General features: G+C 37.2%; 1 protein-coding gene across 1 annotated transcript in view; it reads right to left on the reverse strand.

The window, feature by feature from the left end:
* Window positions 1-932: 932 nt before the first annotated feature.
* Window positions 933-17,092, reverse strand: part of PRKCE (protein kinase C epsilon) — a 300,046-nt gene continuing 283,886 nt past the window's right edge. Inside the window, exon 15 of the mRNA XM_049833478.1 lies at window positions 933-4,124. Coding sequence (XP_049689435.1) covers window positions 3,978-4,124 — 147 coding nt within the window. The 3' untranslated portion in view covers window positions 933-3,977. The remainder of the gene's footprint in view (window positions 4,125-17,092) is intronic.

The following is a 17,092-nucleotide window of genomic DNA, read 5'->3' on the forward strand; positions in this document are numbered from 1 at the left end:
CAACTGGTAAAATGTGTGTGACAAAGCTTATGCTAATGCTGTCAACACACAAGATTTGGAATATGCTCATAGGTACCAAACATGTTCAGTGACTTTGAGAAGATGCAGCATGAAGGAAGAAAATGGAGGTTTATGCAAAAACTGTAACTTGAACAGAAAACACTCTTCTATTTCTTTATTTATCGATTGATTGATTGATTTATTAAGCTAGTTAGTATATCTATTAGCTCGGTATACTAATTGGAGATTTTTAACTGGAATTACTGCCAGAATATGCCAGTAGCTGATCTACTGAAACAGAAATTAAGAATTTTAGACCATGAAAATGGAAAGTATTTAAGCTGCAAATTGAAACACAATGAAATATTGAAATATTTCAGACAATGTCACATTGACAGATTAAGTTAAATAAATCATTTAATAAGGTCTATGACCCTAATTAATTAAACTTATGCATACTATTAATCCGTCTAATCAATCCAATTAAAGACTAAAGCAGTCTCACGTGTTTGTACACAAAGTGCCCTACTGAACTGAGTTTTAACAATGCAGCCAAGCAGAATGGTGGGATCAGTCAGAACTGAGTGACCATTATGTAGCTGGTAAACAGAAAAAAGTCTGTAAACTCACCTGCTTGGTGTTTTTAAGGTAAATGTTATATTGCTCAAGATAAATAGTGTTCACACCCGGTTACCTGTGTTTCTATTGGAGTGTTAATTGCTTCACAGATGAGGTTCTTGTTAACAAATCCTTCCTTTGCAAAATGTCCACTACTAAAAGACAAGCTCATGGTATTTTGTACAACATGTAACAGGAAAAATATTCATCCTTCATCTTTCTTTCTTCCTCTTAGGAAATACTCAGGAAAACTTTGGGGAAAAAAATAAGATTTAACATCACTGTATTTATTAGGTTCTGAAACAATACACATTCACATCCTTTTGAATACAGTACATTTGGCACAGTAATAATGTTTACGATGAAATAACACTAATGAATGGCAAAAGATTCAAATTACATCCATAAGAAAAAAATTCTGTACAAACAAATCCTCACAATAAAAAAAAACCTACCCCCCCCAACTGAATACATTTTATATTTAGCCAGAACTATCCTGCACATAATTTAAAAAGAGGTAATTTGTAAGCCTTTTTTGGAGAGAAGTATTTTTCACCCTATGGAGAAAAATGTGTTTCCATTTTTTAATAAAGTCTATTTGGGAGAAAAACCAAGAAACAATGGATTCTTTATAATAATAATTATTATTAATAATCTTTTTGGCATTTTGCACTCATTTTACAAAGAAGGAACAGGGAAGATTTTACAGAACAGGCAGAAATGTAACAGAATGTCCATTTTTAAGAATTATCTTTAAAAAATGTTCAAGGTAACAGACAAACCTTCTGATGTAAACCCAATGCAGAGGATCTAACTATTTATATTGAAGAAATATCTGCCCATGCAAAGGTTTTTATCTCCTTCACTTTTCTCTTAGTATCCTACCAAACACTGCAGGTGCTGAGGCCTCTTGAAATACAAATGTTTGCTAATTATATTCACTTTAGAAATGGGAATACAGACGATATACCTTGCTTACAAAAGCTTTATGGGACACTTTTATTCCTTCAAAATAAATGCTCAGTTTTGTGTAAAGGCCTCTTGTTGTACAAACAGTAGTGCACTATCCAATAACTTGACTTCCTCACCAGTCTACTCACCTATGGAAAAGAATGCTTTAGCATTGTGATCAGTTCTTGCCTGGATGTCAAAAGCTAACTGTGATGAGAAATAAACAGAGGCAGTGGTAAGACACAAACTGATGGGCAGTTCTACAATATATTTCTAAAAGAGAAAGAAATTTAAACATTGAGATGATGCAATCATTAAGATGTTTCTGTGCTGGTACTCAGCTCCAGAAGCTAGTCTTTTCCCAGTACAAAAGATTACTGAAGATAAATTAAATTAAACTAAAGGCTTGATCCATTATTACACCTGTAGGCCAGACAACACATTAATTGATATATCATAATATTTAATATTTTGAAATCATCATAAGAATATATATAATAATTACACCTGAGTTTTAAAAACAAAACAAAATGGAACTGAATGTTGTCATCAGTAACAGGCTATGAGCAGCCAGATGTAAAACTGACACAAACTAACTCATCTGCTTGTGACCGAGATTATCTCTTAAAGCCAATGATTCACACTTTGTCCACCACAATTTGCAACATTCCTTTCTCTTTTCGAGCTCTATCATGTCATAATAGAGTTGAAGAGAACTATACAAGAGATTTAGTATAGCTTAATATATGTCTACATCTTTTATAACAAAAACCTCATCTCTCTGACAGTAACTTGAACCAATACACATACAAGAGTATTGCACATGGACATTATTATAATTATTCTTTCATAGACTAACATTTTAATAGTATGCCTGAACATGCAGCAGTTGATACCTCTATATTCAATGAATTCCACAGGCCTTGCAGCAAACACTATATACAAAATTTCACCTGTACAAAAGGCAAAAAAGCTTCTTTAGTGCCACTTTGCCAATCACAAGTATATATATTTTTGTGCAGCTGGAAATCCATGTGCAACAATTAAAATGGACTCCAATGACCGCTCACTCAGTCCAGTAAAATACATAATAAAATGACCTCAGCGATACATGTACACAACCCCCCCCCCCCCCCCAAAAAAAAAAACCAAACCACAGGGTACTCCCAGAAATATAAGTACATAACACTGTTAGCATATCTACAGGAGGTAACTTCACATTAGTAATATTGTCCACATGAGTTACCATTTCAATTCATACACAAAAAAAAAATCAATTTACAACTTTCAATAATGTCAGTTTCTGAATGTTTGATCTTCAGTTTTTTAACACACTTCTACATAATGCATGTGTAGCCTTATTTTGTGTCTTCTAAAAGCAGATTTCTCTTTAGATTTTAAACATAAAAAACAACAAACAGTAGTATTATGGTTTTGTAAAAGTGTGCAAAAGTAACACACTACTGAGAAAATAAATATAAATAAGAAATTATTCATCAACTTGGCTACAATGGAAAAGGCAAATTTATAATGTTTATAATTAATTTTTTTTGTAAAATTAACTGTAAACATTTGCAAGCTTGCCATCACATTAATGGTTCATTTAAATGGATATTAGATTTGGTAACCTGGATAGTACACCCAATTGCCTGAAAAACTGTAAAATGCCTATATATAGCTCTGTTAAATAGTATAGGCTTTTTATTCTTTAGCCCTTTAATAACTATCCATATAGTATCTATTTCTTGCTTTAAATAAAATTTCAGTTATCTTTGTGACTCTTCTTATTCCTAAGAGTTTTCCATAAACTGTATGAGGAACTTCACTGAAAGCCTTATTTGATGTGCTTCTTTTTCTGGACAGTTTTATTTTAAGTTTGTATCTCACCACAATAAATTCATAATTGAGGATTACACCTCCACGAAGGCAGACTTCTTTGCTTACCAAAGGGCAACATATTACTTACTTGTTCCACATCTGAGTACAGATCTTACCATAACCACCAGTGCAGAAGAAACAATTCTCACTTTCTTAGCTTAAATACATATGACGATTACAGAATGTGATCTGCTAAATCGCTTTTAATAGCATAGCTTCATTTTCCATGGAAAAGATGCAATTTTTTCCTCTGGGGAGATCTTAGGAATAAAAGAAAAGTTGCAAATATATGGCAGTGTGTTACATCTACAATTTCTGATACAAAATTATTTTGCATTGCTTTGTGAGACAGAAATTAAGAGTGCTTTCAGGTCAGAACACTGAAGGAAAAAAACAATAAATATATACTTTAATTGGGGATATGGGTTCAGGGTAAGAGAAGTAGTTCTTGATCTACTGAGTCTCAGTAATTTGACGATCTCTTCAGAATCACTTCTTGCAGCATCATTCATCTGTCAGCCTAACGTTGTCTATGGCAGTAGCTCTTCTCCAAAATAAGAGAAACCTTTAAATTCTTCTTGATTGATTTGTTTTATAATTGTCTCATCCACTAGCGTTAATACTGGTTCTTCTCGTGTAAAGTCTTGATCAAAGTTATTTACATCCCTTTTGGTTTTCTGAGAAGAAAAATACAATAAAGTGAATGGTAAACCAGCAGAGTAAAATAAAAGGTGTTCTCCCTCCTCTCCATCCCACCCGAAAGGCTGAACTTTCTGGAATGATTGAAATAAAACAGAAGCTACTTCACACAAAGAATAACACACATATGAGAGAAGCTACAGGAGCAAGTACTATACATGAGTTCAGGAGAGGCCACAGAAGCAGTACTATAAATGAGTTCCCAGAGACTCACAGGTCTCTGACAGGCGAAGGAATAGCAGTATGATGATAAAGCAGGAAGCTGAGATTAGGACTAGTTTAAAAAAGGCTTTGGCACAGTAGGTGGTATGGCTGTTTCCTCTTAGGTTTGAATATAATGATATCTCATTTCAGAGGCACAGAGTGAACTGATTTAATTGATTTCCCCACAATATAGGCTACTGTTTCAACTCTAAGTTAACTGTTTCTTTATATCTGGCTACACTCAGCTTTAAAATCAGATGTAGACCTCGCAACGGCTCTCAGTCCAAAATCCTGGAGCTCCACACTGGCATGTCAGATTTCCTAATGCAGCTGAATGTCATTCAGAGCACCATGGCAAAGTGTGAAATTCTGGCACCAGAGAAATCCACCTCAGAACTCCTCTTTATTTCAATGGCATCAGGATTTCGCTGTTGAAGTCTAGCGCACTTTGCTCTTTCAGTGAGGTTGAGCCAACATAGTGCAACTGTACATGTTCTGGCTGGAATAAGTTGTATTAACTAGAGACAGACTTGGGGAGGCCAACTCGTTGTCCTCAGGGCACTCATGATAGGGACTATCTGTGACCACTTACATGTAAAAAAACTTAAGGCCACAGGGGAAAACATTCCCATGGTCATTCCCTTGAGACCTGCACTGTTCATGTTTTCCATGTTAGCAGCATGTTTCAGGCATCTACAGGTTCAGGGAATTGGAACAAGCATTTTCCTTTACACTGCCTCTTTTCTCTTTGTTTCATGAAATCTAATGGTTACCTGAGTGATACTTGACGAAGGCACACTGACACATTGAAAAGTTTGTGTCCATCCTGTATATGTCTGAGATTTAAGATGATACCAGAAATAGAATAGCTATTTGACTTGTAAAGTGATACACCATAAAGTACATTAACGTATTCCAAATGGAATATATGCTTTCTTTCAATGTAGGTAAATTTTCCTATAAAATGCCTATATATATGTATTTTCTTCATCAGCTCTACTGAGGCACTAAAACAAATAGTTTTCTTTTTTACGATTGTAAAATGGTCACAGCAACTTTCACCTACATTGTCTGTAAGAACTTTATAGGTACAGGGAAAAAAAGGTCTATATAAATGCAAGAGACTGTCGCTTGTAAACCAAGTACTTTCTAAGTTCAGGCAACTAAAAAGCCACAACCTCTATCTACAAAATTCCATTAAAAGGAAAGGAATATGGACTTAACAAATATATATATATATATATGTATGTATGTTTATATTGTTTACATTTGTAGTATTTACTTCGTATATAAAGACTGGACATAAAAGTGTATGTGACTCATATACTCTGAACTGCATAAAGCATGTGGGATATTCCTTTGGGCTTTATATTTTTTTCCCAGTCATTTGGGCAAATACTGCAAAATAAGAATTAAATTCCATATGAATTTTTAAATGCATTACATTACAACTACGTCTACATTCTTCTTGTTCCCCATGTCCTACCATAGTATTTTCATACAGTCATACAATTAATTTGGTACAAGTATAGACTCTAAAGCAGAAGGAGGTAAGTGAGTATTTGTAGAAAGTAGAATTCAAATTCAGAACTGTAGTTATGTGCTAGAGAAACGTGACTACATTCACACTTTAACCACTAGCTATCCAGGGCAAATAAGCTCTGGACTAGCTAAGAACAAACACAATATATATTATTTTCAAGTTTTCATGCTGAATGTATTTGTGAAAAGTGTTATTTCCTTGCTGAAGCTAGAAGAATAAGATGACAAATTCCTCAAAGCCTATCGGGGCAATTAATTCCCAATAGCTACTTTTTCCAGAAAACCATCACTACGATTTGTGAAGGTGTTAGGTGAAAAAGTGTGCAGATCAGCATATCTGACAAATTGTCCCAACACTGGTGTATCTAAATCCTATTGATTAAAAATAATTTTACTTCCAGTAGAATTTTGAATCCCAAACACTTCTGAAACAACAACCAAAGGTATTTGCTTAGATTTAAAAGCCTAGCATGTCTTAAAATATGCCTTGACGACCAAAGAAGGAAATAGAACATTTTAATTTCTCAGATTTGTAAACAATTCCATGTCTTTTTGGCAACATAGATGTAAATCACCCAGTTTATTAACAGGACAAGTATGGAGCAATCTAAGATTGCAAGGACATGCTAGCAAGCTTCTAACTAACCAACTGATGAAGTGAGATTAAATAAATCACAGGGAACAAAAGTGAGTGGATTAAGCCATACAAAACAAAAGGTAGAGTTCGTAACAAGTGCTTCTTTTCAACAGAAGGATTTATTTGAGAAACCCTCTTTAGCAATTTAGGCACTTTCTTCCTGAAGCTATGACTGTTTTGCAAGGCCTCACCTGGTAAGATGAAACAGGTCTGGCCACATTTCTGCTACTATTGCTATTTTAATGTAGTTGCACTGTGAATACTCTATAGGCCAACAGCATGAACCAATATATAGTTGCAGCAGGTATGAAGGGCTGTGGCTGTCTCCTAGCAGAGAAGCTGAGAAAAGAAAGAAGATCTACAAGGTAGGGAGAGTATATGAAGGAAACAGAGTGTAGCTATTACCCAACTTTGAACATTTAAAAAATCATGAAGAAAAAAGGAAAAATATTTAGATTGGTTGGCAAACACATCATTAAAAATGCAGTAATTAAATGGGTGGGATTCTGTTTATTTAGCCTGCTACTCCTTAAGACTTTGGGACACATTATTGTTAACTTTTTTCCAGGTAAGACTTTTCAATTTCAGATGAGTGAAGAAACTAGGGTTATTAGGAAAAAAAGAACCCCCAAAACCACAGCTGTCCACCCAAACACACAACAATTTGATTAGGTTTCAGATGCTATTCTCTCTAGACTACCCGAACACCTTGTGTTCAGGATGTGTTAATGCTACATGAGAGCAGGGGCACAGCAGCTGCCCAAGAGCTTCCAACAAGTGCCAAATTCCACACTGCACTGAAACTGCTCTACTGCAGGCAGCATGTGCACAGTCCATCTGACAAAGAGCAGCAGCAGAGCCATGGCGCTTGTAATGACTAAAAATGACATGACTCCAATTCTAAATATCACCTGAAAGATGACTTCTCCACCAGCATGGTATATTGCATAGTGAGAAGGAATAGTGACTCACTACATCTTGTGCAGAAAACGGGCTGGCTAGTTGATCTTTTTTTTTTCCCAGCGGTATGAATGCTTCATAAGTCTCCCATCTGAGCATTGACCTAGTGTGACCTGCCTATCCTGGGAGACATGGTGGACTTGCTTCATGTGGGTGATATGATCTGATTAGATGTAACACTTATGCTACAGAAACAGAACCCCTTGAGTTAATAAATATTAGCATGACCTACTACCCATCAAGGATGACAATTTTTAGGTCAAAGTCATGTTTTATTCTATTCAAAGACTACTGCTTCTGTTTGAAGAGCTAAAGTTATCGGAAATTTTAAAAAACTATCTCTTCATAAAACCTCATTTAATCAGCTTTCCTAGTTGGTCCGTACAACTTTGGACAAAGGGATATTGTTTTACGAGTCAAAATGCTTTTTCTCTTAAATCTCTTCACAAAATTACTAAAAGATTAAAATGAACTTCATATGCTATTAATAAGCACACATTAAACAGTGGTTTTCTGAACTGGTTTTATTTTCACTACCACTTCAATAAAAAATTAATTTTCTACCTGCAGTCACAGATTCAAGCTGTAAAAAAACCTCCAAAACATGCTTAATAAGCCTTCCAGTGTCAAGGATTACCAACCTTGTCTGTTAATGATTACTAAAAGACACCATATGAATTGCAACAGTGAAAAAGGAAATCTAAGTTGGTGGTCTTATCAATGAAAATACATAAAGAAAGTCAGAACTTGCCATTCCTTCCATTAATCACATGAACCAAATGTGAATGACAGAAGCCTTTGGTATTGAAAAACCACAGAAATCCTTGCAAGAAGGCACCTGACAGATGATGTTCCAAACCAGGGAACTCGGCAAAGCTTGGGCACCTCATCAGCTGTGTCATGAGACCAAGAGGCTCAGTGGACTCTCTTCTACTTGACAAGGATTAAATTAATTCTCAGCTTGGAGGCATTAAGAGGTATCTCTCTCTCTCCATTACTTATTTTCATTTGACTTGCAGAAAACCACCAGAACTCTTTCAAGTCCTTTGCAAGCTCAATGGCTCCACTAAATTGGGCTGGAATTGTCCAGCAGGTTCAAAGGCTACTCAGAGGAGGTGAAAGAAAGATGGAGGTGGTGCCTAGAAAACAACAAGGCCACAAAAGCCTAGGTTTTCCTACAAATTCACAATATGCTGTTTAAATATAACTATAGGAACCCTCTTTGAATGAATTAATAGATGAACAGACAGCCAATACAAATAAGTGAGGCCAGAAATGACGATTATAACAATGAACCAGTATGTTGGAAGAAAAAAATATTGTGCTGTGATATTTTTCAGTAAGTGGACCTTTTGACACAAAATATATACAAAGCTCATCCATGATTTTCATTCTGAGAAACTGTCAGCAGAGAAATGCAGACGCACATTGGCCTTTCTATATCACTGAAATATCTTTAACGTTACTCCACTGCAATTTTCTGTCAATAGCAGTGCTTGATGTCTCTTCACATATTTTCAAGCCCACAGTGAAATCCTGGAGTTTGTCATTCATTGGGGGACCTTCACCAGAGAACCCTTCCAGTGCAGCACCCAGCTGTACCAGCAGCACATCAAACATGCAATAGGCACATTAAATCTGGTCAGGAAGCTGCTGCAGCTTTCCATGTGCAGCTACAAGGCCATGGTACAGCAGTGCAGTAGGAACAGGACATGGAGCAAGAGTTGCACCTTCTCATATGTATTACACGGCATAATTTAATTCTATCCAGAATTCCGCTTCAGTGAGAAATAAATTATTCCCATGTTTGACACAGTATCATCAAGAAAAGATTTTCAGATCAGGATGACTGGAGTTTAAATATTTTGTATTTACCGTGTCACTGGTAAGATTTTCAGATTATTTTGGTCAAGACAAATGGAAACTCAAGATATCAAACTGGTTTGAAGCACAAGGTTATGTGGCTAACCTCACATATCACTGTCCTCTCATTCACCTCTCCTTATTAAGATAACACACAGCACAGGCAGAGATCACTGCACCAATGACTGGATCACTTTTCGTAAAGGTGTAGTAGTTTCTAAAAAGTTGAGACCTGTTGAGCTGTAATGAGCACTCACTTTCGCACATAACTGATTCTGTATATACAGAAATTCAGTATGAATACTGTGAAAGAAACAGGCTGAGAAGCCCAACACTTCAGGCCTGTCTTTTGTTTATCCTGGTGATGCCTCTTCACAGGATTTGTATGCCCTGAGAATCTGTATCAGTATTAGAAGTATCTCCTAGAATGTCTTATTTCAGAAGAGATGAAATATATGTTATCGGAATAACTTTAAAAATTATTAATTTTTTTCAGCATGTTAATTGCTCTATTCACATATGGAATAATTACAACAGATCAGCCATAAGCTGCAGTATATTCAACTGAAGGTTACAATGATAAAAAGGGGTTTGAATCCAAGTAGTTTTTACAAGTATACCAATATTCAGTACTTCCAAGCAGAGGGTGAGATTTTGTGCTCCTAGATTATGCTTCCATTAGATGTAAAGGACACCAAATTAAGAGAGAGAAGTGGAAAAAAATTTCCACTCAATAAAGATGTTAATAGATAGTGAAACAGTATTTGGAAAGCATGCCAGCCTATGCAGTCCACAATTTAATCTGTTATAGAGGTACACAGATCTTTAATAAACACCAAGCTAATTCACAGAACTATGAATTTTAAAAGGAATCATTTGTGATCCAGTAAACTGAAACCACCTTTATACTAAACCCGTATGTATCTTTCCTAGGAATGTGAAATGTGTCAAGAAGGAAGGAGGAATAACCTGAACAATTAGGAGGTACAAACTTTCAACAACTACACGGCCAGGATGCCAGTCTTAGTATTCCACTTTTGTACAGCCTTTCTCCCATCCTTCACTCCAAAACCACCACAACAAAACAAACATCAAGGCAAACAAACTCGAAGCTCTGCAGGTTCACTGACAACCACCCCGTTGTCATCTAGGCAATGAATCTCATCCAGAAGGCGTCGCTGTAAAACTCTTGTCCCCTATGGTCACACTTGGGTCTAGTTTTAGCATGAACGAGTACACAGCACTAAAGCTATATATACCGAACCCGCTTTGTTCATAGCCTTATTGCTAAAGCACAATAATTATCTCTGTGTAAAACATTGACAGAGATAGTTTTCACAGGAGCTGCAGGTTAGGTCAGCGCTACAGGTTCTCACCTATGGTTAGTCCTTTACCCTCAAGATCCACCTTGTCTACCTTATCAGGGCCTGCTTCCATTAGGATTTAATCATGAGATAACCACTGCTCATAAGCTACGCTATGGTAGAATACATGCATTTTTTAGAGTGAAAAAAAATGCAGGGGAAGAGTGCCAACTTCTGAATTTCTACACTATATTTTTCCCTTATGGTAGGTTTCTTTGAGGGTTTAACTACATGGGAAACAATTTTATATTTCTTCTTGGGGTGGGGAGGAAATATGAGAAGAGAAAGTAATGGAACAATCATATGAAAATACCCTTCATCTGCACAACGCAAGTCTTACTGCAAATTTTATGATCCACTCTTTAGCGCAGATTTTATGTGTGCCTGTCTAATTCATGTTACATTGGCAAGCCTCCACTGATATCCTCAACCTCTCTAAGGTCATCAGCACCAATGTCACCTCCCCTCTTACATGCTGGCACACATCCAAGATTAGTCCATTTCCATTTGTGTTCTCCTGAAATTGCATTTTAATCATTGTTGTTACAGCAGAGTTACAGTAGTCAGGGCTGGTGCACCTGTGACATGCTAAATGACCTGCTGAGTCCTCAAATACATGTGTAGGAGCCTTTTTGTCTTCTTGATCACTAGCACTTTAGCACAAAGGACTGGCTATACTCACAAAATGGAGTTGACTTGCAAAGAAGAGAAAAAAGTGATGCAGAGAGTTGGTAAGTCTAGGTCACATGACCCTAGAATTCCAGTGGCTTCCAGGAGACATCCCATAAATCACTGAAAAATTACCCAAATACAGACAGTCTAGCAGTGCACTGAGATATTTTACCAGATTTATTCTGTAAAAGATCAATAGGATTACTTTCCTTTCCATTCTTTAAGGAATCACAAAAAAAAAAAAAAGGAATAAATTAAGGAGAGACTGATGCTAGTGAATAGGTGAATAATGTAATGAAATATTTCAGGACTCATATTTCTGCCATGTATCCTGAATAAATACTGACCACCTGTATTTCCAATGTTTTATTCTGCCTACAGTCACCTATCCCACTTAATTACAGAAAAGTAACACACCATGGAAACCTTCCTGAATATGTTAAGAAATTACAAATATATAGCAATATCTTGTGATTCTGAGCCCCTCCTCTATCGGGGAGGCATGGACTTGTGCATTGTGACACTGGATGCAATGAAACACCACGGCATGGAAGGTAATAGCAAGCATGTAGAGTGGGAGCATCACTCCAAGACTCAGGTACATACCAGAATGGTTTGCGCTATACGCCATAGAGCAGGAATGCTACAGAGTTTTTGGCAAGACTGCCTTCTTCAAAACATTTTGGGAAACTCATACTCTTTGATGATGATCTCTAGCTCACTAAGAATAAAGCTTTTAGTTTGACATGGGTAATGCATATGACAGGCTTTCATACAGAGAAATGGTATAGCAGGTTTCACCTTATACAAATGGAGAAAGCTACACAGTGATGGTTTAATTCTAAGACTACTGAACTGTTAGAGATCATATTTTGAAGTCTAATGATTATTTTTAAGCCTTTGCAAAGATAGATTAAAATAAAGATATATGTGACTTTTTAGAATGCAGCTGAAGCTGCACATACTCATACAAACTATAGAATTAAAAAAAAAAAGGCATTGCACAATTATGCATGAAAGCCTACTACTTCTGCATCTCAATATACCTCCTTTCCACCTTTCCTCTGGACACTGGAACTGCTTTTTTGGAACACAGTTTTATTAAAAGAGTGGAATAAGACATAGCAGAGTTTGTAGTGACACAGGTTTCATTCTTGGTTTTGCTACTGATCTGCTCTGAGCTTGAGTAATTTTCTACTCACTATGCATCTAATTTTCTTCCTATTTTTGTTCTCCTATACATGGATTGTGATCTCTCTGTCTATCATTATCTATGACCTCTTGATTGTCTCACTTATATGGCTTTTTGCACAGTGGGAACCTTGCCTTGCTAGGAACTCAAGCTGTTATTGTGGACCTGAGGGCACAAATTCAATTTCTCTTTCTTCTTGCTCTTGTCAAATATAAACACAATCCTTCAGAGAGTCATGGGCAGTCATGATCTTCAACTTCTTCTTTTCCATACTCCATAATCAGGCAAAAGCAATCATTGTTCTGTAGGTCCTTTGCAAACACAAATATGGCATGCAAATCAGGGAACAAAATCTGCACTTAAGGTTTTTCATAAATTTTAGAATGAGTGTTCCAGTCATCCTGCATAATTTAAGCATATGACTCCTGCAGCATACTGTTTAGAGGACCAGTACTAGGTCTGTGCCTCCACAGTAATAAAGTCCCTTGTAACAGCACAGCAGCATAATGACAGGAAAGCAGCAGTTAATGAAGTGCTGGGATTCCTTCTAATTTAAAGATGCCTTCCCTGTCCTGCTATTGAAGGTAAGTGCCTACACACCAGCTGCTTCAGTCCACCATCTGCTTATTAGTGCATATGTCAAAGGATTTAAGTTTTGCACTAGTATGCTGAGCTGTGAAGACATACACTGACAGATTTTTGCTGCTGATTTTGGGTGAACATCCTAGTAAGACACTTTTTAACTTTATGCTCACGTTAGCATGGTATACTGCTAATACAAAAGGTTCTCCACGAGAAATTAACCCAAAGCCAAAGCTGCTCTTCTACTGCATGTTCACCAGACTCCAGCTGTGAATGGGAAAAGTCATGGACTGCCAGCCTTCGATAAGTATTCACTTTTTTCTGATAAATTCCTCTCCACTGTCTGATAAAGAACCAGATGCTACTGCTTCTTAAATCACCTGGTGTTTTGCCATTGGCTTTTAATGACATCAGAGACAGGCCCAACCCAGGAATATTATTTATTATCTGCATTAATATAAAAATAAAATATTTCTGTTTGAACGCTTAAGAGTATACTGTAAGTAACCATGATAAGGTGATTTCACTTAATGGTTTAGACTACTGTCTGAAAATAGCACTGGAGATTAAAGCAGCCAAAAAGTGAAACAGAGTTTGTCTTATTCTAAGGAAGCCCAAAAGGAAAGCAGGAACACTCTGGCTGCTTATCACTCCATCCCAACGGGCACCACTTAACAATGTACGTTTGTTTAACAGATGGTTAAATGAACCTAATTATTCAGTACGAACAGATTTTAGTGCTATAAGACCAGGACTCAACAAAACCAAACAAATACTGCTGGATCCCTAGTACAGGATCAAAAGAAGCATAACAAAAGTTGCTTAACTTATAAATTTTTGGGAACCTGCAGTAGCTTTCAAACTTCTGTAATTCTAGTGTTGTGGTAATCACAGCTAAAACCAGCTGCTGCAGGCACTGATGCTGAAGAGAATAAAAAACAAAAACCAAGATTAACCGAATGAGCAAATTCTGGGAAAACAGAAATTTGTTTGTCCAAACAACACCAAAATCCCTTAAAAATACCAGCTCACTTACTCTTGATTTCTCTAAGTTGTGATACAAGCCAAACGTAAACTCCTCGAAAGCCATATGCTTACACTCTGAGCAAATTTAGTGGTTGTACAAAGTGCCAAGCTAGTTGAAGCTTTGGAAACCAAGATCCTTTACTTTGTTGAGGGAACAGGCAGAAATGTTACAGACTTCTCTGCCCTGCCCAGCCACATGCCAGGCTGATTGGTATGAGCTATGTTGCAGGTGGTTATGGTACTGTTGCTCACAATTGTCTACTGCAAGCTCAACAGAGATCTTCATCACCTGCCAAGAGCCAGTGCTTCTCAATCACCAGCGACCTGGCTAACATTTGAACCCGTAGCAGAAAAATGTATCTTTTATGAACCAGCTGATATTAAATAATATTCTAATTCATGATACCTTGTGGCAGTGTGCAAAAAGTGTTGGACTTCAACCGTTACGGCTGTTTGTAATAAAAAGGCTATCCCAAAAGTCCACATCCATTTTCTTTAGTTTTTCTAAAGGATATATGTTAACCATTCTGACAAATATAGATTTTTCCCAGTTTCTAAACCTTTTTTTCGTACCCCAGTATTAATCACCACAGTGTCACTCTCAGAAGAAAGCCCACTGGTTTCCTACACCTGGAATGCCTGCAGCAAGTGGGGAATACATAATGTGCAATGTTTAACAATGGTACATGAGAGTCTGAGGTCCCAAGATCACTCCCCAGTGTTTTGTCTAAGCAGTAACACTTCATGCAAAAGCATGCAGTATAGCTCCTTGCGTGCCCATCTGCTAAATGCTCATTGCCATGCACTGATGACTGAATGGAAATATATTATGAAACTGAAGGGACACCTCAAGGTTATTAGGCCTAAAAATGGACCTACCTTGACATTTTCCCCATATTGAAGGCCTTACCTTAAAGAGGGACATTCACACTGAAGCAAACTTGAAAAGAGAGAACATTTATACAAAAAGAAATTTACTTGGCCTCTAATTTCCTATGTTCTTTCTGGTGCTACTGAATGATAGTGCATTTTACAGGGCTTCTTCCCCACAGTGTAAAGGCAAAGTCATAATTCTGCACGTATGACGATACAATCCAGTCATAAAAAAATAGAGGTCTGCCAAAAACCCCCACCAAAACAGTATCTTGACTTCCCAACACCAGGTTAAAAATCCCTCATTAAAAAGTAAAAAAATCTTTGCCTGTTAGCAGTCATGTATGAAAACAAATTTGAGATTATAAAACTTATGTTTCAGGCTAATATATTTGAAAGTTTTCTCCAGAAACGCGGTCCCTCTTTAAGGATTCCAGCCATATTTCACAGTAAGCAGACGGTTGCTGCAGCAATTTAAACACAGACCTCTCTAATTGAACACATTTTTGGGAGCCGTTCAGTGAGGCACCTACCCATGAGGCAGGTGCGGCCTCTGCCTGTTTGCCTGTGCAAACAGGCCAGCTGCACACTCTGTAGGTGCTGCTTGGTATTTGCTATTTATTACCCAGTTTTCAGATACTGCGGGCATCCAGCTTGTCATAAGTCATCGACAAAGGGTTGGTTGCCAGAATTTTACCAGGTTTTCACTCATTTAGGGGAGGGGGAAAAGAAAATTCCCAGTGCTCACTGACTCCACAATCATTGGCTAGGACTAGAATTTCGTATTTGGGAATGATTTTATTTAAAATCTTTGCTGCAGCGCAAAACTGAAAGAGAACACATTGCTGGCATCCTTAAGTCAAGACTTAACAAGGGAGTTCAGGTTCACAAGGAAACTGCATACAATGTGGCTCAGATAGTGATAACTAAGGAGGGAGGGACTTCGATAATGGTTTATGATTATCTTAGAGTTAACGGAGCTGAGAGGTGAAAATTACTGTAGGAAATTTGAGACTGAGGATCAAGATGAAATCTGCTAACACTGAGGTCTGGTATAGCATAGAACACTCTTCCAAGGGAAGTGCTACATGTTCAGTCAATTTAAAAGCCAGGCTGAACTGGAACATTTGGTTTTTAACAGTTCTCAGTCATATTTCTTTGCTGTCACAGAACTTTGTGTTAAGCATCCTGAGATTGCCACAGAGTGGAAACTGAGGCATGAAAAGGTTGGCTGATGAACCCTGGACCACACCATGAGTTTCTAGAAAATCTGGTAGAAGAACTTCTGTATCTTGCAATTCTTGGGTCTCTGGTTTTAGCTGCTAGACCAACTCTCTACCCCCAAGAAGTCAGAACTGAAGAAGGAACATACAAATATTCAGAAAACATTCTCAGTGATATAACTGCAAGAATGGAAGAGGCTGCAAAGCGAAGGGAATCACATTAGATGAACTAAATGGGCTGGCGGCAGCTGCTGTTGCTCCATACTGCATGATACAGTTCTGCAATAGACTATCTTGTTCATTTTGTTTCTAATGCTCTTGAAGAAAGCAAGCTTTTAAAATGGAAAACGAAGAAATTATGACTGCATAGAGAAAATTAAAATAATGTATTGTTCTGTGAAAGCTACACATTCACAGTAAATCATAGTAATGGGATTATTTTGTTAACTTCATCTCCATAAAGCCACACTATGAATGGATAGCCACAGGCACTGATAAAGCCATTAGTGATGAAACTTCGGCTTAACTGCTGAAAAGAAATACATATGGCAATCATCTGCTTTACCAGGCTTTGTATTACCCTCTGGGTCAGAGTTCTTCAGCTTTTTCATGTTGAGGACATCTTAGTCAAAGTCTCAAATGTTCCCAACTCTGACAGTTACAAGAGGGTGGATGAAAATGACATGTCTGTCTGTTTGCATGCACATGTTTCAAAGATTGACAGTGAAAACTCAGCCTGAAAGGACAGGAGTGTGCCTGTGGTGAGACTGTCCTTGCTACACAGTGCCTAACAGCTTCCTCTGTCTCA

Source organism: Accipiter gentilis, chromosome 30 (assembly GCF_929443795.1).
Source record: "Accipiter gentilis chromosome 30, bAccGen1.1, whole genome shotgun sequence".
NCBI lineage: Eukaryota > Metazoa > Chordata > Aves > Accipitriformes > Accipitridae > Astur > Astur gentilis.